At 38.4% G+C, this 26,205-nt stretch overlaps 1 protein-coding gene across 1 annotated transcript in view; it reads right to left on the bottom strand.

The window, feature by feature from the left end:
* LOC138175817 (inter-alpha-trypsin inhibitor heavy chain H2-like) overlaps nt 1–25,942 on the bottom strand; it is a 59,281-nt gene extending 33,339 nt beyond the window's left edge. Inside the window, exons 1-14 of the mRNA XM_069106321.1 lie at nt 25,753–25,942; nt 25,144–25,369; nt 24,747–24,900; nt 24,473–24,658; nt 22,161–22,235; nt 18,746–18,784; nt 15,505–15,677; nt 13,188–13,292; nt 11,260–11,422; nt 7,992–8,099; nt 6,462–6,590; nt 3,888–4,004; nt 2,150–2,318; nt 1,041–1,166 (exon numbers count right to left, since the gene is read on the bottom strand). Of these exons, the coding sequence (XP_068962422.1) occupies nt 1,041–1,166; nt 2,150–2,318; nt 3,888–4,004; nt 6,462–6,590; nt 7,992–8,099; nt 11,260–11,422; nt 13,188–13,292; nt 15,505–15,677; nt 18,746–18,784; nt 22,161–22,235; nt 24,473–24,565 (1,297 nt within the window). The 5' untranslated portion in view covers nt 24,566–24,658; nt 24,747–24,900; nt 25,144–25,369; nt 25,753–25,942. The remainder of the gene's footprint in view (nt 1–1,040; nt 1,167–2,149; nt 2,319–3,887; nt 4,005–6,461; nt 6,591–7,991; nt 8,100–11,259; nt 11,423–13,187; nt 13,293–15,504; nt 15,678–18,745; nt 18,785–22,160; nt 22,236–24,472; nt 24,659–24,746; nt 24,901–25,143; nt 25,370–25,752) is intronic.
* Nucleotides 25,943–26,205: the final 263 nt, after the last annotated feature.

Below are 26,205 nucleotides of genomic sequence, written 5' to 3'. Positions count from 1 at the left end.
CTTGGAGATTATTTAATCACACTTAGTAAATGCTGTATTTTGAATGATGTCATGTTTTGATCTTCTCTGTTCTTGGTTTGTCACTGAATAAAATAGAGAGCACCTATGCTGGTATTTTGAACCTGGGAAGTTGCCTTTGCTTGGCATTACATTACAGACTCATGGTCGGATTTTTAATTCCTCTCTTAACTTTACCCCAGAGCAGCTAGGTGGCACAGTGTATAGAGTGCCAGGCCTGGAGTCAGGAAGATTCATCGTCCTGAGTTTAAATCTGGTCTCAGACACTTACTAGTTGTGTGACCCTGGACAAGTCACTTAACCCTGCTTGACTCAGTTTCTTCATCTGTAAAATGAGCTGGAGGAGGAAATGGAAAACCATTCTAATATCTTTGCCAAGAAAATTGCAAATGGGATTATGAAGAGTGAAATGACTGAACAACAACAGACTTTCACCACATTTTTACACTTTTACATTATTGGCATGGTATTATAAATATAAGGTCATAAAGTACTTATCATTCATTAGAGAGAACATTTCATAGAGATGAGATAATACATATACATGAAACAACTCTGTTATGTACCACTCTCTCAAAGTCCAGTGTCCTGTACTGAGAAGATGAGGAAACTCTCTCCAATAGTGCCGGTTGGCTCCTTATGTGCAATTTGTACTCTTAGAGTATAAATTGCATTGCCTAGGGCACCTAGAGATTAAATGATTTCCCCAGGTTCTGAGAGCCAGATGTATCAGAAGCAGGATTTGAACTTAGTTCTTCCTGGCTTCAAGTCTTGCTCTCTAGCCACTATGCCAAGCTGCCCCTCATTAATAAATGTTGACTGAATTTCATAATTCAGTCCAACAAACATTTATTAAAAGCTCCATGGTAGAGTAGATTTCATAAATGTTGAATCAAATGGAACAGTACTAGCCTAAAACAGGCAAATGCCATCAGATCTCCCAGTTCCAGCCCATCACTTGTTCTTTGATACAACAATCAGTGGAAACATTGCACGATCACAGAGCTCTCAGTGGGGCTTACCTACTGTTGGATCTCCATCAGAAACCAAAATAATCAAAGAGACCGAGTTGGGGTCTAACATCCCCAGGTTGCTGGCTTCATTCAAAATAAAAATTGCTCTCATGAGAGCTTCGTTAATGTTTGTGCCTGTTTAAAAAAAAATAAACCAAAAAAACCCTGCTTAGTTGCATACTCTTCCCTCTCTCAAAAACAATCACACTGTTGATTCTATTTTCTTTTGTGATTATTTATGAATAATTTATCCATTGTTCAAATCATATCTGTTTGCTTCCCAAGTGTCCCAGATTTCAGAAGCTGGGCATACTTCCACTTGAGGAGGGAGTTCTCTACTTCTTTGTATTTCCTCATTGCTTTAGAATTGGAGTAGCCCCTTCTGGGCCCCATTTTGCCATTTAAATACCCTGAATCAGGGACCTCAAAAATTTCCTCCCTGCCGCCTTTCCCCATTCTGAGTAGCAATCATGTAAGCCTTTGGTTCAGATTACTATATAATGCCTTCAAAAGGCCTTTGAGAAGAATAAAAATGTATATAGTAGTAGTGAAAATAGGTGACTATTGTGAAAAATTCAGAAAAACCCATGAAATTCACATCTGAAACCATTGACTTAAATCAATTAAGTTCTCAACTTTCTGAGAGGAGTAACATTTTTCATGTAGGATAATTGATAAAGGATTGTAATTTCATTTATTATACTATATACATAGAAGAGTTGGTCCCTCCCTCTTTTCACCACCCCTGTGAGACTTCAGCCAAAGAAGAAAGTCTAGAGGAGGACTAAAGGACAATTATTAATTTAAAGAGGATATACAGTTGAGCTTTTCAAGCCTCAGCCCCTTCCTAGGGTGGGGAATGTCTGTTTTACTTCAGAAAATCTCTTTACATTTCAATATCTCTGTTCTTTAACTCTCTGGGCTACATACATACACGTGTATGTACACATATAGATACATATACATATGTACATATACACACATACATATACAAGCATAAATACACACACTATATATATGAATGAAGTGTATGTATGATGTTCCACAATGCCCTCTGAAGCCTCTGGAATTGGACTTTGTTGCTATTTCTCACTGGGCATTGGGTCAAACCCACATACCCCCATTGGGCTGGATCTTCTCAATATACTTCTTGGCATCAGTGATCTGTGCATTAGTGGCTGGAACTAACTCATCTCTCCAACTTCTGACATTGTGGTTGAAATCCACCACTGAGAACTGGTCTTCAGCTCTTAGGTCATCCAATATGGTTTTCATTGCTTCAACAGTCTATTTAAAAAATAGGAGTGAAGAAATCTCCATCATATAAGTCAAAAGCCTGGGTGACAATGAATCTGTTTCTGCCTGTCCTTTGGGAAGCCTTTTATGGACAACTCTAACCAATATTTCTCTTTTCCCCAAGTACTTATTTTATATACTTCTTATTGTGGTATTGCTTTTTAACAGTTTCATCTGTGTGTAACATCTCCCTATGTAGGCAGTGTGCTACAATAGAAAGAGTTACAGAATTTGAAGTCAAAGGATCTGAGTTCAAATCTTGGTTCAGATTCTCCTAACTTTGTGATCTTAGGCAAGTCACTTGGCTTCTTTAGGTTTTAGGTTCTTTGTTAACTAAGGGATTGGATGAAATGACCTTTAAAATCCCTTCCAGCTCTAAATCTGTGATCCTATGAGACTGTAAACTACTTTTGGGGTTAGCTCTCTTTTTACCAAACAGTGTTAAGCATATGATAGATGAACAATAAATAGATAAATAAATAAATGAATTTGGCAACAAGTCTAAATTTTCTTCTTTGCAACTTTCATATATTTCTTAGACTGTCAGCGTGTACTTTTTCATATTGTTAAATAATTATTCTGTAGTTGTTTATGGTATATATGTGTGTTTTTTCTCTCCCTCCAGTTAAGTTGCAATCTTTGAGAGGCAATATGGGAGAAAGAGCCCTAGATCTGGAGATAGAAGATGCAGGATCCTATCCCAGTTTTACCATTAATCTACAAGGTGACCTTAAGGAAATTATATATCCACCCTGAGTCTTCATTTTCTCTTTTGTAAAATGGAGAAAATTTTTGTAATACTTAGCTCATAGGAATGGAGCCCAAGTAAAAAAAATGTATATAAATTGCTTTATAAAAGCTAGTTATAATAATAATAATAATAAGTAGAATTTATATAGCACTTTAAAGTATGCCATAGTACGCTTGTTGTAAGGAAAAACTTCCTAACAATATAATGTATCCAAAACAGGAATCAATTGCCGGGGGGGGGTAATGAGTTCCCCATCACTTAAAGTCATCAGGCAGAGACTGGATGACCCATTGATGTGTTGTAGTGGGAATTCTTTTTGGGGTTATGAATTAAACAAAATGAACTTGGAGGTCTATTCCAACATTGAAATTCTATAATTTTGGATTCTTAAGTGCTGAGGGGATGTGGAGTAAAGGAAGAATAAGATGGAGTTATTTTGGGACAGCTTTTTGGAGAAGAATTTTTAACTTTGGAAAATATGAACACGGATTAGTGAAGAGGAAAAATTATTTTAGGTGAGGGAATTACTGAAGATTGGCTTGGCTGCAACAGAAGTGTTCTATAGAATCATATAATCCTAAGAAAACAATCCATTTCACTCTTAAGTTCATCAAGGAACCAGATTTTCACATTCACATATTTGCAATGATTGAATCTGTGTACAATAGCCATTTTGTGTGTGTGTGTGTGTGTGTGTGTGTGTGTGTGTAAGCTAGTACTTGCAGAGATGGGACAAAGAAGGTCAGAGATATCTCCTTGCCCGTTGCACCCATGATTGGCCTTGTAGTCATGACCTTTAAAATACTTACTTGTTTCATTTTAATTCCCCACATTGATCCACTGACATCAATGACAAAAAGGATGTTTTTAGGAATTGGATCCAAGCTTTCAGGAGCAAAGAAGTGGACAAAATAACCATTAAAGACCTGTAAAAGAATGACGTTCCAGTCACTAGGCCTGTTTTCAGGGATAAATAATGATCATGTCAACAATTCTGAAATACTTAGTTCAGCATGAAACAGTCTTTAGAAGGAAAAGCCATATTCCTTTGGAATAATTTACTCCCAAGTTCTCCTGTATTCTGGTCAAAAGCCAATGAGTTGTTTTATCTTAAGGAGCCATAAATATAAAAAATAATAGAATGAGAAATAATCTTGAGTTTTATGTGGGTCTGATCACTCTATAAAGATAAAATCTGCATAATTGTATTGCATTCTGTTTTTCAGATAAATGTCTATTGCTTCCTTTTGAAATTAAAAAAAAAGCTTATGTATAGGAAATGGACATATTGAAAGAAATGGACCATTACTCATTAATCTTCTCAGCAATTCTCTGAAGTATTACTTAAAATGTTAATATACTGCATACTTATAATCTTAATTGCTTTAGATTTAATATAAATCTGCTTTATGATAGGCACCAGTCATTCTGTTTTGATCTAGTACCCAAGGAACCTTTTTCATTATTACTTACCCTAGTAAAAAAGAAAGAGTCCTTAAGTTAACCATATTCTACATTTTCACAAGCAGCTTCCACAATAGCTGTGCCACTTCTTCCATGTTAAGCCTCTTGTTACTCAAAAGATTCTTTGAGAAATCCCAAACTTTATCTACCAAGTATTATTTTGTGACTGTCTCCCACCCCACAACTTTTCTGAAACCTTTTTCCAACAGCGACCTAATTGCAAAGGCCATCGACTCCACTTTAGAATTGAGCTCATTAGATTCAGTTCCATTCCATTCCATTCCATTCCATCTATACAACAAAGATTCATTAAATCCCTACTCCTCATAATGAATTCTTGACCATTCTCTAAAGCCCAAGCCAGAAGTCATTTCCTCCATGAAACCTCTCCTGATCCCATTGTCAGCAATGACTTTTCCCTTCTAAGTCTTCACAGAGCACTACTTTGCATCTTGAGGATCAAGAGGTCATCAGTGGGAAATTATGCCCCCTTCCCCATTCCGCCACTGGATGACAGAGGCTGGATTCAAAAGGAACTTGACAGTCCAGAGCATTGAAATGAATCTAATAAGATAAAATTCTATAAGGACAAATGTAATGTCTTGCACTTGGGTACAAAGTTAGCTTTATAAGAAATCTGATATAGCAACCCACAAAAGCTAATGCAGTCTTGGGCTGGATTAAGAGGAGTGTAGCTCCCAGGAATAGGAAGGAGAGATTCACATCATACTCTTACTTCATTAAACAGAATATGGGGACAACTAGGTGGTACAGTGAATAGAGCACTGGTCCTAGAGTTAGGAGGACCCAAGTTCAAATTAGGCCCCAGACACCTACTAGCTGTATGACCCTAGGCAAGTCACTTAACCCTTATTGCCTCAAAAAAAAAACCAGCATAAGGAGCAATGTGTTTAATTCTGGGGGTCACAGTTAAATAAGGACATTGATAAGAGTGTGTCCAGAGGAGGGCAACCAGGATGGTAATATATGAAGATCAGTTGAAAGAACTGGGCAAGTTTAGCTGCAGGGTCAAGAGAGGGACATGATTGCTGTCTTCAAGCATTTGAAAGGATGTCATTCAGATGAAGGAATAGATTTCTCTGTTTGGTCCCACAGGGCATAGCCAAAAGCAATGAGTAGAAGTTTCCAAGAAGCAAATTTAGATTTGATGTCAGGAAAAAAATTCTTAACAAGAAGAGACAACAAAAATGTAATGGTATGCCTTGAGAGGTGATGGGGTTCCTCCTCTTTGGAAATTCTCAACCAGAGGCTAGACAACCACTTGTTGGGAATGTCATAGTGGTAATTCCTTTCATGTATGTGTTGGATTAAATGGCTGCTAAGATTCCTTCCAACACTCAAATTCTAAAATTCTGTGATTCCTTCAAGCACTTATCATGTATCATTTATTATTCCTGATTTATATGTAGAATGTGAACTACATGAGAGCAGATACCATCCTTTATTTTAAACTTTCTACCATCCTTAGTGCTTAATAAATAGTGACTATGTGCATTTAGTAAATCTTTTCTTTATTCAACTGAATTGGGTCTGATGAATTATCATTTTTCAGTTTTGTTACCTGATTTGACCCTTATCTCATGCTCCATAGCCTGGTTCCTTCATCTTTATAACATCTTATGGAGAATATAAAGGCTCTTGTTATCCTCAACTACAACCTTCTGTTTTTATTGTATTTCCTCCAGACCCCACATCAGCAAATCCTCTTACTCTGGCGAATCTTGTTTAGGAACCAAAATAGAGAAATGCAATTCTACACCTTTCTCTAAAGTCTGTGGACCTGGTAATTCTTTGAAATGGAATTTTAGGCCACCAAATCCATGGTCTTTTTCTGTTGCAAGAAAGGTCTTGACTTGGTGTTTCTAGAGACTCCCAAGGTAGAGCTGTTATATACTTACTTCCAATTCACCAGCTTTCTTTTCTCTAATCACATCATACTTGATGACCAACTGTCCATCTACTGCAGTCTCAGAACAGCTGGAGCATTTTCTCTGTTGAGCTACTGTTGGTTTAAAAGAAACATGTGCCTAGAAAAGAATAGAAACATGAAGGTAAAGTCCTTCATAGCCTGTCCTCTTCTTCCATTTCCAGTGATCTTAGGATTCTCTTCTACCCACTCTCTGCTATGTACCCTGCATTCCAGTGATGTTTTTCTCCTTGCTGTTCCTCTCATATGTCATTCCATCTCCTGATTCTGAGCATTTTCTTTGGTTGTCTAGCATGTTTGGAATGTTCTTTCTCATCATCTCCACCTCCTGGCTTCCCTGGTTTCCTTCAAATCTCACCTAAAGTTCCACTTTCTGTAAGAAGTGACGGAATTAACCCAGTCCTCCTTAATCTTAGTACCTTCCCTCTAAGACTGTCTCCAACTTATTTTGTATATATCTTGTTTGTACATAGTTGTTTGCATGTTGTCTCCTTCATTAGACTACGAGCTCCTTGAGAACAAAGGGCTATTCCCCACCCCCTTCTTTGTATACTCAGCACTTACTATAATGCCTGACACATAGTAGTTGCTTAATATATGAACTGACTGGCTTCTTCCATTTCAGGAAGATTGAACTCTTGTTAAGCCATGCTGGGTTGACTGATGGAGCTGATGGAGGATCACTCCTTTCAGCTTACATAGGTGGATTGGTTCTGCTTAGTAACCATTCCACATATGAAGTGGAAATAATGCTGAATTTGGAGTCAGAAGATCTGAATTTAAATCTTGGTTCTGACAATTATTAGCTGAGTGACTATGGACAAACTGCTTAACCTCTCTGAGCCTCAGTTTCCTCATTTGTAAAATGTGAAAAATATTTACTACCTACTTCATAAGGTAACAAACCTTGAGCTTGCAAGTAAAGTGCTTTCTAAAACTTAAAGCAGTAAATAGATGTTAGTTACTATCATGGTAATAGCCCCAGTATAAATTCCCCAAAGGTGCTGTGTATAGGGAATATATACAAATATATGCCAGCTTCCTCCATCTACCTTCTAAAGGGTAAAATAAAACTATTTTTACTGGTGGCTATATTGCCTTTCTGAGAGTTTTCTCTGCTGATCATAGCTGCTATGGTAGTTGAAAATTAACCACAATTTCAAGATAATTTTAGGTTTTATTAAAGCTATACTCAGTCCACTGGCAGAGGGTTATCCTGTTGGGGGTAACTGAGGTCCCCAAATAGAGCCAGGTTGGAAATAGATTTCTGGGAATTCTGTTCTTAATTTACTATTGTGATCTAGACTTGACTACAGTTACACTCCACTAATTCACATTAAGCAGTTCATAGTGCTTACCTGGGGAAAAATTACATTTAAATATTATCTTGCCTTGCCTTGAACCTTTCTCCTTTTTTTTGCAGGGCATAAGAAGAAGATAGCACAACTCATAAGCTAATAGGTACTTAGGTTAGTTGCTACCAATGCAGTATTCACTTTACCTTTTGTTTCCCTTTAGTTATAACTGGAACTCCATCAAAATGGTCTCCAAGATTTTCTGGAACATGAAGGAAACGAATCCCTTGTGGCTCAACAATCCATACATCTACCTAGAAGTGGGTAAGAAAGGCATTTATAGCGTTAACAATCCCTTTAAAAAAGAAAACCTTTTTTTTATTTGTCAAATCTTTATTGGGTAAGTGGGGAAGGTTGGCAAAGTCCAGTTTAGTCTTCTTGGCAGCAGCCTTCCTCCTGGCACCCACCATTTTTTTGATGAACTTAAGGGCTCACTTAGCCTTGGAGACTTTTAATAACTCCATGGCCCACTCTTTCATAAGAGGCAAATCCACACACCTCCCAGATCATATCTCTCACAAACTTTGTGTGTTTGGTCAAGTGTCCATGGCAGCTGCAGTGTGGTGACTTCAAAATGTTTTTGGTAACTTTGTGGACCTTGTTGAGGTCTACAGCCATGGAGTACCAGATAGCCATGGCTGCGGTGCTACTGTAGCCCCAATGGCAGCTGCAGCAGAAGCTGAAAAAAAAAACTTTTAAGAGAATTTTCAAAAGATGGCAGAATAAGTTGGAAGAGAGCACTGTTCCTCAAAATCCTCTGACAAAACAGCAATAGACATGCCCCTCCAAACCCAAAAAACAAAAACAAAAAACCTAGAGATATTGAACTTCAAAAGTAAATTGGCTCTCCGAAAATGAAGAGGAATGATCTGAGAAATGAGAGAAAAAAAATAAAAGCTCAAATACAATGATTAGAAATTGAAGCAAAAAGACAAAAGCAAAATATTAAGAATTAAAACAAACAATGGCATCAGAAGTGAGACTGGAACAAGATACATCCACATGAATAAGTAAAAAACCAAAGAACCAAATAAGGGACAACACAAATGATGACAAAATTTAACAATCAGGAAAGCATGGACAATATAAAACAATGACTTCACTGATAAATAACATTTTTGTGCTGGAGAGCAAAACTGTGGAAATAGTGGGAAAAATGAAAAAACAAGTGAAAAAAATTACCCAGATGGGAGAATGTTTGAAAGCTTTGCAAATAAAGCTGATGGATCTGGAAGACAGAAATGAGAGAGATAATCTAAAGGTTGTCTAATTCTCCTAAAAATGCAGAGAAGCACATATATATATATATATGAAAATTACCTAGAAGAATAAGTCAGTGAAAGATTGCAGATTGGTAGACTTCACAGTACACTAACAGGTATGAACCCTAGATTCAGTTCATCACATTGTCACAGAATAATTGAATCTCAGAAGTAGAAGATATCCTGTAGGTAATTTAGTTCAATCCTTAGTTGCCTCTTATGGTCATTTAGCATTTGCCTAAAGACCTTTAGTAAGGAGGAACTCATTATTTCCTGAGGTAGTTCCTTCCGCTTTTGATTAGTTCTGATTTTTAGGAAGTTTATCCTGGTATCAAGCCTATACCTGCCTCTTTGCTCTCAGTTCTGCTCCCTGAGTCCAAGCAGAATAAGTCTAATGTGGCTGGCAAGTCTGCCTTTCACATGGCAGCCTTTCAAATGATTGAAAACTTATGCTGGCATAATTTCAAGGTCCTTATAATACTTCATTTTCTTAGGTATGGTCCACCACTCTAGCCTACTGAGATCTTTTTATATTCTGACTCTGTCAGTCAATGTGTTAGTTACTTCTCCCAGCTTTGTTTAACCTGCAGATTTGATAGCCATGCTGTCTCTGCCTTTACCCAACTCACTGATAAAAATGTTAGACAACACAGGGTCAAGGACAGTTAGCCAATAAGCATTTATTAAGTGCCTACTGTGTATTAGGAACTGTGCTCAGAACTAGGGAAGCAAAAATCAGCAAAAGACAATCCTTGCTCTCAAGAAGACACCTGGGGTTCTGCAACATAGACCTCCTTCCAAGTGATCATGGACCATTAATGACTGTTCTTCGGGTCCATCCCAACAATTCCAAAGATATCTAACTGTCTAGTCTATTCACCTGTCTCCATCTTGTCCATAAAATTGTGTGAAAAATTTTGAATGAATGAAGCCTTTATTAAGTACTTACTATGGGTAAAGCACTAAGGATACAAATAGAAAATTGAGAGTCGCTACCCTCAGGGAGATCACAATCTAATAGGAAGCTGCAAGGAAGTTTGTGTGTGCCAGAGATGACTGGGATTTTGAATCCTCTATAAAGGGAAACTGGGGATCATCCCCAGTCATCCTGATTTATATCTTGCCATGGTCCTAGATGGTTCTGGAGGAGAAAGTGAGGCTGGTGACTTTGCACAGCCCTCCCTCATTTAAATCCAATTCACCTTCCTGATGCCATGGTCCTCTTTGAGAATGAAGGACAAACAACCTGTGAGTACTATTGGCTGCCCCACTGGGGACCCAACTGGCCAGTTCCAGTTGGGCAATGCAATTCTTTCTTCCTTTCCTCTCCTTTTCTTTTCTCCTTCCTTTCCCTCTGTCCACATAGGGTATCATACCCTTACCTGTGGGTGCTATGCCCAAAAGAATGTAAATTTTCATTGCTGATACTTCTCAGGATATCTTGGGGTTTGTAGGCTAGATTTCTTTCTTAATGACATACCTTAAACCCAATTCACTCTGATTCTCATGGATTGGCCAACAATAGGTCCCAGCCCAAGCCTCCTCAGGTCATTATCTGGGCCCTGATGGCTGAGTGAGTGTAAATAGCAGTTATTTCTGTTTTGGCTAGAAACCCTGAGGGTCTTCCCCTCCCAGACTGATTTTTTTTACTAGGTAAAAAAGGCCATTCTTTGTCTAATTTCTTTCCTAGCCTTAATTACCGAATGGGCATTTCCTCAGTTAAACTGAGACCTGGGAAAGACCTTAGCTTAAAAAAGTCAAGGTCTCCCACTGCATCCAGGGCCATCTCCAGTTGTCCTATCTATATCTTGCCACTGGTCCCACATGGCTCCAGAGGAGAAAGTGAGGCTGGTGACTTTGTACAGCTCTCCCTCACTTAAATCCAATTCACTTGTAAGGTATGGCTTTACCTTCTTGATGCCACAGTACTCTTCGAGAATGAAGGACAAACAACAGTGACAACACTCTTGAGCTATGATAATCCAATCTTCTTGTGTTCTTGGATTCCTGACTCACATTTCTCAATCATTCTCTTTGAAAAAGCACTCAAGCTTTAAAATTATTGAAATGTAAGATACTAAATATTTTAAAATTTCACTAAGCTTTTTTTTTTTTTTGACATTCTATATTATGTGAATAAGCTCTTTCTTACCTCTAAGTGTTTGGCTAATCGACCAGGCTTCAGATGGAGCTTATGTTCATAGGATCCCAATTTCCTCCATTTCACTTCTTGGTAATGAAGCTCAAACTGCACATTAGATCCTGGGAGGACATTTACTTCAATTTTGAAATTCTCCATATCAAGAGAGTTGCTGCTGAAAGTGTTATCCAAAAAAATAAGCATTATTCCAAGTGTAACAATATAGAATGATTCTTCAGCTAATTGGCATAGTGGATAGAGTGCTGGCCCTAGAGTCAGGGAGACCTGATTTCAAATCTGGTCTCAGATACTTACTAGCTATATGACTCTGGGCAAGTCACTTAACTTCTGTTTGACTCAGTTTCTTCATCTGTAAAATGGGGATAATAATAACACCTATTTCCCAGAGTTGTCATGAGGATCAAATGAGGTAATATTTGTAAAGTGCTTAGCAGTACGTCTGGCACATAGTAGGTGCTTAAAAAATTCATGTTTACTTCCTCCTTCCTTCCTCCAAGTACATCACTTAGACAGAAAAAGGAGATAGATGAGGAACTTGGTAAAACTAATTGTAAGCTTAGCAGAGAGGCAGTATCTATTAGTGAGAGGGCAATCCAGACATCTTCTATATCTCTCAGTCAAAAGTAGAGTATCTTGGGCCCAGAGATATAGAGGGTGCTGACAGTACTTTGCTCCTTCAGCAGCAGCTAAGCTCAGCTTGTGGTTAGCAAGAATAATTTTTTAAAATAGAATTTCACAGATGGTATTTCCAACCCTTAGGACTGGAGCCCAGCTGAGTTCTATCCCAGTTGACCCTGCCATTTGCTTCACTCAGAAAATAAAGTTATGAAAAGCAACCAGGCTTTCCTGGTTTTGGTGCCTTACCCACCAGGCTTCTCTGTGGACTTGTTTCCATCCTCCCTGGCTGTCTCATATTATGTAATTATGCCATTATTATTTAGTCATGTCAGTCATGTCCAACTCTTCATGACTCCGCTTGGGGTTTTCTTGGTAAAGATACTAGAGTGGGTTGCCATTTCCTTTTCCAGCTCATTTTACAGGTGAGGAAACGGAAGCAAACAAGGGTAAGTGACTTGCCCAGGTCATAGAGCTATTGTCTGAGGTTGTATTTGAACCCAGTAAGAGGAGCTTGGCACTCTATCCATTGCACCATGTAGCTGCCCCATATTGAGAGTACTTTATCTCAATAAGGCTTATTTGATTTATTTTCCCTGTGTTAGCTTATGTACTGTGTTGTGTTTTGTCTTGTGATGTTCTGCCTCTCAGCCTCATCAGTATTCTCCTTTAGAGGCATGTTCCATTGACCAGGACTGGGATTCAAGGCTTTAACAGCTACCTTTGTGTTCTAAGCCATGACCTAAGTAATATAGAATGCAACAGCTAGGATCAAGAACCCAGTGTCCCAACTGTAGGACCTTTCTCCTTCTGGGCACCAGAGCTGTGAGTAGGGGCCTACCCTGAATCATGTAGTTCTTTGGGCTCTTCCCCTGGCATCCTAAGAGACAAATAAGGGAATCTGCTAGCTCCTTCTTGTAGTGTATCCTAGAATCCCAAATTTCACTCAAACTCCATTGAGACAGTGGGATCTGTGCCCCAAAATCTGATGTCCAAGATCTCTGAGGCATTTTTGAGGGTTTTAATCCCTTTTGCATCATTGCATTTACCTTAGTTAATTTTGGAGCACCTTTTATGCTTCTGGACTCTGGTGATAAAGATAGTTATAGATATACATGTGTCCACTTTTGGAACAGACTATGGAGAGATTTAGTGACTTATGTGAGAAGTAAGACAGTATTATATCCTTTTAAAGCCCACATAATTTGTAACTGGAGAAGAGGGTAATCCTAGGAAAAGGATTACAGAAAGAGTTTAATAGTGGGGAAAAAGAAAAAGACAATGGGTCCTTACCCTGCTCTTACCTCACCCATCCAGTAGTTTTGCCTTTGGCTCTTGCCTGTGCATAGAGCCCCCGAGCCACAGTTCTCTCTCTAATAGTGCTGGTAAATGGTACTCCGTTAACAATCCTAGAAAAGAATTGGAAAGGATCCAGTTAGTCCAAGGATCTAGTTAGGAAACAGACCAGCCTAATAATAGCTACCTTACATTTTTTTTTTTTTTTTTGCCTTTAAGGCATGATCATTTGCCTAGCAGGTGCTGTCCTAGGTTCTGGAGACAAAGACAAAAATGAAACCGTATTTTGCTTTCAAGGGAGGGGGCATTATAGAAAGGGGAAAGAACATATATATACATAAGTGTATACAAAATATGTGCAGATAGTTTTTTGAGGGGATAGTAAGAGCAGCTGGGGGAAATAAAAAAAGGCCTAATATAGAAGTTGTTACTTGAGTTGAACTTTGAAGGAAACGAAGCATTTTAGGATATAATGGTGAACAGGTAGAGCATTTCAGACATAGGGGACAGATTATATAAAGGCATGGTGTTGGGAGACAGAGAATAGTGGGTAAAAAGCAGCAAAAAGGCCAGTCTGGCTGGATAAGCAAGTATGTAACAAACTGTAAGAGCCAAGGCTGGCTCTTATGTCTAGTGTGATTTTAGGGACACTGGAAGGTCTCCTTCCAAAAATCCAAAACACCACAATGCCCTGTCTTAGTGAGCTGTCTTATTGAGGACACCTAAAAGCTAACTACTGGATTTCTTTCTGCTTTATAAAATGTCAGTGAGCTGGGAGGAGTAGCATATTAAATCCTTAACTACTCATTGTGAATTAATTAGATTATTCCCTGAAGGTCTAGAGGGACTCAGAGTAACATGGGAACATTGAGTGCCTGGGCTAGGGGCTTTGGAGGGCTTGTATGGGGAACCAGTGCAGAAAATGTGTGTGCAAATGTTTCAGCAAATTTGTCTTTGGCTGTCTTCCCTTTTAACCTAACTTCTCTTCCCTCATTGAGCTCTTTGTGACTGCTAAGGGCTTCTCTCTACCACCTTCTGAATATGTTTTGCTCTAAGCTCAGCTGATACTCAATCTGTACTAAGATATTAGAAAATAATGATGTTTCACCCCTTCTTAAAGATAATTATATTTTATGAGAGAACTCTTAAAATTAAAAAAAAGCCTTCAAAACCCAAAGGAATGAAACTTTAATAGTGAAATCAGATACCTTGTTGGGCAAAGAAGATATTAATAGCTGGGGACCTTGTCCAGCACTCCTTAAGCCTCACTAAATAGGTAGTCAACTGTGTAAAGCCAACCTTGTGTTCAAAATTAATTTTGTCTACTTCACAATTTGTTATAGAATCATCCCTTCTAAAAAGTGTGAATTTTTAAAAGGTGCATAATCATGTTTGAGTTTTTCATTACTAGTCAGGATATGAGTACAGGTCTAGTAAACATAAGAATTGATCATTCTACATCTCCTGGGTTGCTAGGTAGCTCAGTGATTATAGTATCAGGCCTGGAACTGGTCAAATCTGGCCTCAGACCCTTACTAGCTATGTGACTCTGGACAAATTATATAACCCTGCTTGCCTCAGTTTCCGCATCTGTAAAAAAGATCTGGAGAAGGAAATGGCAAATCACTTCAGTATCTTTGCCAAGAAAAACCCCAAATGGGGTCAAGTCAGACCGGACTGAAAATGACTGAACAACTAACTACATTCATTATTTTTTTTTGTCTAAATAAATGGACCATTGACTTAATCAGCCATGTGGTTTCTATTATATACTTAACTTTAAAAGTTTTCTTCCATTTTGAAAAAAAAAAACCCTGTAGTTATAGAAGTGCCAAAATAATCTAAAGAGTTTCATCATTTATGGGCTATGAAATGATTTTAAAACTTGTTTGAGGGGAATGCATCTTATATGAAGCCACGTTTTATTGACTCGGGAATTTTGAGAGCCAATATAATGAAGTGGGGAAAGGAAGGCCATATGAGACAAGAGAAATTGATTCAAATCCAAGCTTTGCTATTAGGTCACTGTTTGACCCTGGGCAAACTACTTTAATCTCTCTTAGACTCAGTTTCATCCTCTGTCAAGTGAAGGGATTGAATTATATGATCACTAAGGTCCCTTCCAGTTATAAAATACTATGTTTCTATGGTAATTGATTTTTTTTTTTACACATTCTCTTTTTCTCATCATTGGTCACCTTGTTATATGAGAGAACTAAGCTTAACTAAAGTATATGGAAAGTAAACCTTCCTTCTGTCTTATTCAATGTAGAGTCACAAAACAGAGCAAATGGGAAGTCCTGGTAATAGTTAAGGCTTACTTACATGGAGAAGTTGGTAACAAAGGCTCCTCTGGGTATCTGAACATCTAACTCTACATTCTGTGGATATGGAGAGTTATTCACCACTTTGCTTTGGACAATAGTATTAGCCACTCGGGATGTAACTGTAGATTGGACTTTATAACTATAAAGAGTTATTTGGTCATCAACATTTTCCTGTGGTTGAGAAAAAGGATTATAAATACCTGAGGTGATTAAGAAATGAAATAGCCATACATATAGGAAAAGTACATAGTGTTACTATACTTATTTAAGACTTTATCTTAATAAGCTATAGGTAAACACTTTGTAAATTATAAGGTACTGTAAAAATGTTATTTGTGCTTTTAAAAACATTACTTTTCTACATATAGTAGTTAGAGGGCTGCTTTTAATTTAAGATTTCTTGGGATCCCTTTTACCTTTATTATTAGACAGCGAATTTAGAAATAAACTTGGAGATTAAGGTCAAAGTAAGAAAATGTAGGAGAAAATCTGTAAATAAGGGGGCCAACTAGAGTAAGAATGCAGGGGGTAGCAATATGACAGGAAATTGGCCCAGGGTGAGGCAACAGGGCTTGATGGAACCTCTAATGTTCAGTTTCCCTTCCTATATTTTTATCTTGGCTCCTAATTCAATTTGACAAAATTTCATTAAGCAACTATTATGTTCTAGGTACTGGGGTTATAATAATAATAATGTCCCAGTAGCTGCCATCAAGGAACTCACATTCTACTAGGACACAGTACATACATAGAAAAGTATAATGTAAAATAAGAATTGAAGGAGACAAGGGATAGAACAAAAGACTGGAGATATTTGAGGAGGAAGAGGGTATATTTATCAGGAAAGGAGTATACCTTACCCATAAAGGATGGCCTGCACATGCATGAAGGTGGGAGATGCTTGCCAAATTCAGGAAATAGTATCATAGTTTTGTTAGAACACAGTGTGGGGAGAATTATGTGAGATAAGGCCAGGAAGAAGGATTGGTGATTTTGAGATGCTGGTGGTCCATCTGAATGAAGATCCCCAACAAGAAGTTGGAAATGCTGAACTGGAATTCATGAGAGATGAGGGTTAGATATATAAATTTGGGAGTTGGCTGTGTGGAGGTAATAATTGAACCTATGGGTGCAGATGATGAAGTGAGAAGGTAAGGAGAAAAGAGAAGTGAGTCTAGGATAGAGCGTTGTGGGGTACCATGTCTAGGAAGATGAACAATGAACCAGCAAAAGAGATTAGGAAGGGATGATTGGACATGTAAGATGAGAATCAAGAGAGATCAGTGTCACAGGAGACAAAGGGAGATGGTTCTGGAAAAGTCGAAGGTCCACTGTACTGAAAGCTGTAGAGAGATCAAGGAAGATGAGGCAAGAAAATGTTACCAGATTCAGCAATCACACCTAGCAAGGATGGTTTTAGTAGCGTATTGGACCATGGGAAGTCAGATTGCAGGGATTCAATTCAGATGGCTGGGTGAGGAAATGAAGACAACAAGCATAAACTATCCTTTCTAGAGCTTGTGTGTGTGTGTGTGTGTGTGTGTGTGATGGACTCCTTTGATAATCTGATGAAGCCTACAGACTTCTTTCCAGAATAATTTTTAAATGCATACAATGAAATGCATAGGATCATATTAAAATACAACTGTTGAAATATTTTAAAAACAAGTTCATGGACCCCAAGTTAAAAAGCCCTATGCAAAGTTTACCTGTGACAAGGAGGAGAATTACAGGAAGATAAATTGAAGAGATCTTTGAGTTAAAGGGAAGTTTAAAAAAAATTTAAAGATAGAGAAGAACAAGGCAAGTTTGTAGGCAGTGGAGAAGAAGGCAGTAGATAGGGAGAAACTGCTGCTGAGAGATAGAGGGAATTGTTGAAGGAGAAAGTTCCCAAAGCAGTTGAAAAAGGATAGGATCAAAGGCACAAGTTGAGTTGTTGGCCTTGGCAAGAGAAGGGGAACCTTATCCTCTGAGACTGGAGCCAAGGAAGACAAGACAAGTGAAGCCATACACAGAGTATAGGAGACAAGGGAGCTCATGATGGATTGCCTTGATTTCCTCAGTGAAAGAAACAAGCCCTTTTACTGAGGGGTGCTACAAGTGGTTGGGGACTGAAGAGAGAAGAACTATATTGTGTCAGAGTTAGAAGAAATCATTTAGGTCAGATCTCAGGTGATGGGGAAACCCACTTGAGGAGGCTGTGAACATCAGCTCTGGGTGGGTTAATAAAATAGAGACTCAATTAGAGAGGAATAAAAGTAATACTGTGTAGGAATGACTGGTCAGTTCTCACCAAAGAGTTCTTGCACATGGTGTGATAGACCATAAGCTCCTTGAGGGCAAGGTCTGTCTTATTTTTATATTTACAGTTTATCACACATAGTAGGCACTCAGTAAGTTCTTATTGGTCATAGATTCTATGGTAATGGATTTTTCCCCCCACATACTCTTTCTTTCATCATTGATAATCTTGTATGAGAGAACTAGGTTTGACAAGAATAGATATGAAGTAAACAATCCTTCAATCTTATTCAATATGTAGCTGTGGAATATAGAAAATGGGAAATCCTAGTCAAGGTCAAGGCTTACTCACATAGAGAAGTTAATGTGAATAAGCCTGGCACATAATAGGCTATTAATGAATACTTGATTGATTGGTGACACCTTTCAGTCATTTGATTACAACAAGCAGCGGCCCCAAGACTGCAAATTCTAAAAAAAAAAATAAGCCCTTCATGATTTTAACATTTATTTCACACCCTGTAAATGCCTCCCCAAATACCCTTCTACCTCAGAGCTCTGAACATAATTGAAATATTTTTTGATGTTTTCTTATCATTTTAGAATGCTGGGCTAATTAATATTAAAGAATGCTATTCCCACATGAAACTCTTATCCTCCCAGGTAAATGGAGCTGTTTTTACTTAAATCAAAACCCAGCAGTCGTCTGAAAACAAGCACAAATATATCCATAGAATTTCTAGGGTCATTGGTAAAACTTGAGGATATTAAACATATTGTCAGCATTTCTCACACTTAAAAGTACACCATATACTTCAGCACTACATCTTATAACCTCTTTCCCAGGTTATTCAAGGAAACATTTCAAGTCAGGTAAATACCCTCTCAGTAACCAAGACAAATAAAACAGCAGAATTGATTTTTAGATAATGATTTGCAGAAAGGTCATTCTGTCCCTCATTTCCTAGTGCACTTTTATGGAATTAAGGTGAACTTACCATTACTTCATCAGATTCATGATCACTGAATGTACTTCTCTGGGAAAAGAAGTTAGAAAAGAAGTTACATTTCAATAGTATGTTAATTAACTAGAGCTCTGAGGATTAAAACCTATTGCTCTGATAAAATGCTCTGGTACAGTAAGTAGCAGAAACTCATTCATTGTCAGCCAAGCAATAGATATTGACTCGTATGAATGCTGGATATATTTCTCAGCCTCTCTGTGATTATTTGCCCATGACTCCAAAGCTAATGGTTGAAGAGTGTAAGTACAGTAGAACAAATTGATATCAAACAGCTAGCCTGACCATAGACTTTATTAATCTCTCTTCCCAACCCTTTCTGATTTGAGTGGTTGCTTTGCAGGACCAGGTTTCACATGCCACCTCTGACACTTTAAATCTATGTGACCTTGGGAAAATCACTTAAACTCTTTGGGTTTCAGTTTGCTTGCCTGTAAAATGGACTTATACTAGTCGGTCCTTTTCCAGCTCTAAATTTATGATCCTTTGATCCTGGAACCAGACAGTGTCTCAGTTCACTCAACTGTGGAAATGGGTCATAGGGTCAGGTGTAATGGTTGACTAATTGGCATGTTTAGCATGTCAGATCACAGAAGTCAAGTGAGGAATTTAATTTGTTCCACCACATCCCCAGGTAGTGCACAAGATCTGCCAAATTCTTAGTCTTCCTTGTCTCAGTGTGCAGGATTTTTGACTGTCCATTTTTAGTTATCTGCTATTCAATCTGGTGTTTTGGAGAGAACCGTGTTATCTTGTATCTTCCAGCATCCAGTGGAGACTGATACCTGGTGCTCAAATAAATCTTATTGTCTCTACTTTCACATCATCTCTTGTATATATCCACTTATCTCTACTTTTACATCCACAACCATAGTTCAGGCCCTATCACCTCTTACCTGGACTGTTGCAATAGCCTTCTGGTTGGTCTCCCCGTACCAAGTCTCTTCCTACTCCAGGAGTCCATCTACCACTCAGTTGCCAAAACAATTTTCCTAAAGCTTGTCTGATTGTATAACCTGTACTCCCCTCCCTCCCCCAACTCAGTTCACTCTCCCTATTACCTGATCAATCAAATATAAATTCCTCTGTTTGGCATTTAAAGAAAGCCCTTTACAACCTGGCCCCATACTATCTTTTGAATCTTCTAATATTGCGCTTTTTTCCATGTACTCTGTGATCCAACGATATTGGCCTAACTTGCTATTCTTTACACAAGAGGCTTTGTCTCCTGATTTTGTCCCTGAAATCCTCTCCCTTTCCACCTCTCTTTTGGCTTCCTTGCCTTCCTTCAGGAGTCAGCTCAAATTTCACTAAATCCCTTTCTTGATCCATTCTCCTGCCAGCCCCTTCCTGCTGTGATTACCTTCCATTTACACTGCATAGATCTTATATGTAAAAAATTATTTACACATTGTCTCCCCTATTAGATTATGAGCTCCTTGAGGACAAGGACTATGTTTTTTCCCTTATTTATATCCCTACTTATTATGTGCCTGCATGATGTCTTGAGGTCTTGTTGAGGTTCTGCATGAGGTCTTGTTGGCTGACTGACTAACTTAAGGAAATCTTCTATGATGCTGTTATTTGCTCCAGAACTACAGCTCTCATTGTGGGGGCTTCACGGGCATGCATTGAGTATGGGTTGGGTACATCTAGCTATGGTGAAACACCCTGGGGCAAGTATTTCCTTTGCCCCTTCCCTTTTCTACTCAACCCCACCTTTTATGCACTCCTATGGATGTCTTCTTTCTGCCATTGGTTGCCAGTCAGGTCATTCCTGTTTCTAGCCTTAATGGTACAGTAGGAATGGCAAGAGAATGGTATTATGGGAAAGCTTGGGGAATGACAGGAGGTGCCTATTATTGTAGTGCTTTTGTGACCAGTAGAAGTGGAAGAGGGTGACCTTTCATCCTGAGTGTTAGGAAATTCTTTATTTTAAGGCATGAAAATAGTCATTAAAAGCTTAAATGCACCCAAATAGTACATTAATAGCATATACTTTCTTTTTTTTTTTTTTTAACAATGAAAGGCATTTGGATGAACCTGAGAAGTAACAAAATTATATGCCTATGTCAGATGGGTTTGTCTTTGTACACCTTCAGGAGAATATTATGCTCTGCTTTTGAGATGGTTGGGAAAAATGTAATTGTATGGTATAGGTCTTTTTAATCTGCTTTGCTCTTGAAGTGGAGATAGAAGGGAAGAAAGCTAGTTAACTAAGGGATTACTAGTAAAATGGCTGTTAATATTGTAACCTACCATGAATTCAGGAGACTTCCTGAGTGGGTTGAGTACACCTGGGATTCTAAGACAAATGAATGAGCCCAGTGCAGAGGTGAGTGAATCCCATCATGCCATAGCAGATGATAGTCTAGGGTAGGAGACACAATTCTTCTTTGGGACCATGAGAGAGTCCAATGTTATGACATGGAACTCCTGACCTAAAAAGTGCTATTGACTGAGATAAGCCTGAAGATTTGAAGCAACATAAAATGTCTTAGAAGTTTAAGTTACTCCCTAAGATGAGACTAGGTAATTTTCTTTTATGTGGAACTTCAGATTATGCTCATGGGTAGTAGAGTGGTCTAAATTTCCAGCCCATCTACTGCCATGTTTTGAGAATCCAGGTGTTGTAAGTGGATTGATCTCTGGTCTTGGAGTCAGGAAACCCTGGGCTTGAAACCTGTTTTAGATACTTACTAGCTGTGTAATTCTGGATAAGTTATTTAACCTCTCTTCTTCATCTGTAAAATGTGTGGAGTGGATTCCATGAGTTTCAGAGATATCTTCCAATTTTAAATGGATGATTCTATGACCTTAATATGCTGTATAGTTTTAGAATTGCATCTTCTTTTTTTACCTTATATATAAATACTAAAAATGGATTGCCGGAACCTAGAGTTTGTGATGTCATAGGGAAAATATGAAATAGAGTAGATGCCAGAATTAAGCATCCAATAATTCAATTCAAGAAACTATATTAAAAACAAATTATGTATAAGGTATATAAGTGGGCAGCTAGGTGGTATAGTGGATAGAGCCAGGCCTGGCATCAGGAAGACTCATCCAGAGTTCAAATTTGACCTCAGACACTTACTATCTGTGTAACCCTGGGCAAGTCCTTTAACCCCGTTTGCCTCAGTTTCCTCATTTGCAAAATAAGCTGGAGAAGGAAAATAGCAAACTACTCCTGTATCTCTGTCAAGAAAACCCCAAATGGGGTCACAAAGAATCAAACATGATTGACAACAACTCAACAACAATGATTGTGATAGCTGCTCTAGTATATACCCTCAAGGAGCCTACATCTGACTCAGACTTCTCTAGAAAGTCAAAAGGTAGCTATTATTTCTATCACTGGTTTTAGTTTCAGACCTCACATTTACTGTACCTGGTACCTTCTATTCTCAGGAGCAAAAGGAGACTTTCTGGGATCCATCTCCACCAAATCTTCATAGTCCATGAACTGGAAGAGAATTTAAGAAATATTCCAAAGGTTAAGCCACTGACAACAGATAAGACACTTCTGATAGGGACTGAGGGTGAAAATAGCTTCTGGGCTAGAATGCCAAGGAAGGTTTTGGATTCTCAAGAATAAAATAAAGGATAATTCATCTTTTTGAGATTGCATAGAGTCAGAGTCCAGACTAATTGACTTCTTGAGATCCATTAAAAAAATGGAATTCTACAGTCATAAAGATCTTCCAAGCCATCACTGCTCTATATAAAGTGCTTTGCAAACTTCAATGTGCTATATAAATGTCAGCTATTATTGTTAGAAAATTTTAAATGGTTCATCCTTAGTCAAATATCAAAGAATAATCTTTATTGATTTTGTAATTTCCTATGAAAGCCTAGGAATAACTGAAAGCTATGCTAGAGAAAGTTCATATAATGTTAGAATTGAAAGTAGCATTGGAAAGCTTCTTATCCAGAAGTAGGGAACCTGCTGGCCTGTGGCCTTCTAAATCCTTAGGTGTGGCCTTTTGACTGAATCAAATTTTACATGGATTTGTTCTATAAAATCTGAATTCAGTCAAAAGACCACACTTAAGGATTTAGAAGGTCACATGTGTCATTAAAGGCTGGAGGTTCCCCACTGTTGGACTGGTCTAACCTCTTCATTTTGCAAATGAGAAAGCCAAAACCTAGAAAGTCTGGTTTTTCCATGATCACATAGCAAGGGAGTGGCAAAGATCTTAGGTCTTCTAGGATGATGTATTTGAGTATACTCCACGATAGAAGGGAGGTAAATAGATAGACAAGGCAATTGTATTAGTTAACTACTTAAATGATTAATTGCCAAGTTTGCTAGAAAATCAGTTGGAGCCACAATCTTCTAAAGACTTAGGGGGTGGATCTCAGGAACATTAGATATTTCTAATTGTGTCCAAACTGTATATGCCTGTCTATGAACTGACTCGAAATCAAATGTATGTTATTGACCTCAACAATGAGTCTCCAAGAAGTTTAAAATGGCATTGTGTCCCACCAATGGGAAAGAATGGGAAGAGGATTAATTGGGAATCCTGACTTCTTTACCCAAGCTACAAATATTGTTGTGCTTATAGGTTCTTTTCTTTTTTTCCCTTTGATCTCTTTGTGTTATAGGCCTAGTAGAGGTATTACTGGGTCAAAGGGTATGTGCTATAAGAAATGACAAATGTGTCAGTTTCATTGAAAATGTTAATGAATTGATGCAGAATAAAGTGAGCAGAACCAGTATAATTATTAATACTATAATAATAATATATTATTAATGCACAACATAATATATTATAGCATGTTATATAATAGTATTAATTTTTTTTACTATCATGATAACATGAAAAACTCTGAAAGACTTAAGAATTCAGATCAATGCAATTACCAAGAATGATTTCAGAGGACCAGTGATGGAGAATGCTATCCATTTCCCAACAGCGAGGTGATGGTCTACATATGCAGAAAGAGATACACGTTTTTGGATATATCCCTCCAATTTGGAAATTTGTTTGTTTGACTATGCATATTTTTTATAAGGGTTTTGGTTTTCTTTCCTTTTTCCTCTGGTGGGAGGGTGGGGAGGTCAGAAGAATAGAAGATAAATGCTTTTAATTGAAAAAAAAATCAATTTAAAAATCCTTGACTCTGGCACATTTTCCAAGTACAATGTGTTTAACAAATGGATCATTTCTAAGCAGACAGAAAATTAGTTGCAAAACTGCCAGAATATTCTTTTTAGCATTTAAATTTTTTTTTTTTCAGCTAATGTACCCTGCCAGTGCAGAAAGTAGTGGAGAGAATCTTAACTGACTGAGAATAGCTTCTGTCCTCTGCCAGCCTGCTCCCCCTGCTCTCTGTCCCCATACACCACTGAAGGTGCAGAGGTCCTGGAACTTTGGACCACAGCTCTTCCTTAGAGATGAAAAACCCTGGTGCTTTGAAAATGGATTTTCCTGGCACATTTCTATTTCATCGCTTAGTGTCTGAATGAGAACAATACATTTCACCTGGCTTGCCTCTCATGCAAAGCATTTTAATGTTTTAAGAGATATAAAATTCTCTATAGTAATCAGAACATGAGACAGTCTGAGAATGTGGACTGAATTTTATGAGAAAGCTTCATTCCACACAGGATTCAGTTAATAATAGCAAGAGCAGGAGGCGGTTTGGAGAGCAGAGCCTCAGATGTTCAGAAAGGCGCTCTGTGGAAATACTCACTTCAGGGAGTCCATTTGTAGGGAGATCCAGGCTTCGTGCTTGGGAAAGTAATAAAAAGAGGAGGAAGCCCATGAGCCGTTTCATTTTGTTCATCTTCCTCGCCCAGAGCAGCCAGTGTGGGAAGGACTGCACTCCTATGTACTATGTATGCCAAGTTCAAAGGAGAGACAGGGAGGTATCGTTGGGCTAAAAAAAAATTAAAAAGAAGAAAGGGGAAAAATTCAAACTTTGCTCAGAAGTGGAACAAATATTTGTTCTAGAACTGACACTTGACCTGTGGGGGTGGAGGAGACATCCGGGGGTTGTTCAAACAGCAAAATGCTGCCCTGCGTCCTTTGATAACAGGTCAGCCTTGGGTGGGTGCTCTTATCTTTGCAAATCTTTGTTGATTTCAACCAGGGAGCCTTTGGAACTCCTGTTCATCTCTTCTGAAAGGTTGGTGCAGAATTACCCAGGGAAAAGGAGAGAGCAAAGTGAAAAGTTACTGGGAATAAAATTCATCAACACTAAATGAAGTCAAGAAGCATTTATTTAGCATTTCCTATGCTCTACGGACTGTGCTAGCACAAGCAGAAAGAGCCTGTCTTCAGGAAGCTTATAGTCTAAGAAGGGAAAACAACATGTAAAAGAAAGATGTAATGCAGTTTGGAGAGACGGGATGAGGAAGGTACCTGGTATAGGGACACGGTAGAAAACATCCAGATAGTCAGGAGAGCCTGGAGAGGAATAAAGACATAGCTGGCCACAGCGTCCTCCTTAAAATTGAAGTTCTGAGAAGAGGGGAAGGAAGACTTCAGAGGCGGAGGATACTTTCAATGAGTGTTGTCCAGAGAGCAATTTCCAGGGTGAAGAGGTTTCTGGGTCATGGCACAGAAAATCCAGAGTCTGGAGTGCAGCCTGCATAGGAATGAAGACACAGTTAACTTGGCTATGCTCCTTACAATGGCTTCAAGTCCTACCTTGGCTATGGTACTGGCTGTAGGAGCCTGGGTAAAAGTTGAATTGCCTATCAAACATTTGAAACTGGATTTCCCAGAGGCATCTCAAACTTCATTGTCCAAAATAGAACTCATTTTCTTTCCCCCTAACCTTCTTCCCTTCTAAACTTGCCTATTTCTGTTGAAGGTCCACAATCCTTTTAATCTTCTAGATTATCTCAGCATTATCCTGGACTTGTTTCCCTCCCTCCCTCCCTTCACACACCTAATCAGCTGCTAAATCTTGCCTTTTCTACCTTCACATCTTTGCATGAGACCCCCTTCCTCCATTAACACAGTTACCCCTTTGGCTCAGATCCTCATTGCATCTCTCCTAGATTAGAGGGAACCGCCTCCTAGTGGGCCTTCTCTCTTCCAGTCTTTCACCATCCCAGTTCATCCTCTAGCAGCTGTCAAAATAATTTCTCTTAAGCACAGATGTTACCATGTGGCTCCTTTTATTAGCCAACTCCAGTGACTTTCTATTGTCCGAAGCATCTAGAACAGTGCCTGGCACTAATAAACACATCAATGATTGATTAAATAAAATTACCATAGACTTTGAGAGATAATTGAGTCCCCCACCCTCCTTTTGTCCCCAGGCAGGACTGTCTTCAGCTTCATAAGAATCTGTTTTTTTCCCAGATGATACAATTTTCGTAGAAAATGCAAGAGGATTAACAAAATAATTACATGAGATAATCAATAGTTTTAGCAGAATAGAAGGTCACAAAATAACCCTAAATCATGAATATT

Source organism: Petaurus breviceps, unplaced genomic scaffold, assembly GCF_028583685.1.
Source record: "Petaurus breviceps papuanus isolate PSGF00001 unplaced genomic scaffold, PetGlider_PUasm1.0 79, whole genome shotgun sequence".
NCBI lineage: Eukaryota > Metazoa > Chordata > Mammalia > Diprotodontia > Petauridae > Petaurus > Petaurus breviceps.
Note: the sequence above shows the minus strand (reverse complement) of the source record. Positions and strands in the feature narration are given on the sequence as shown.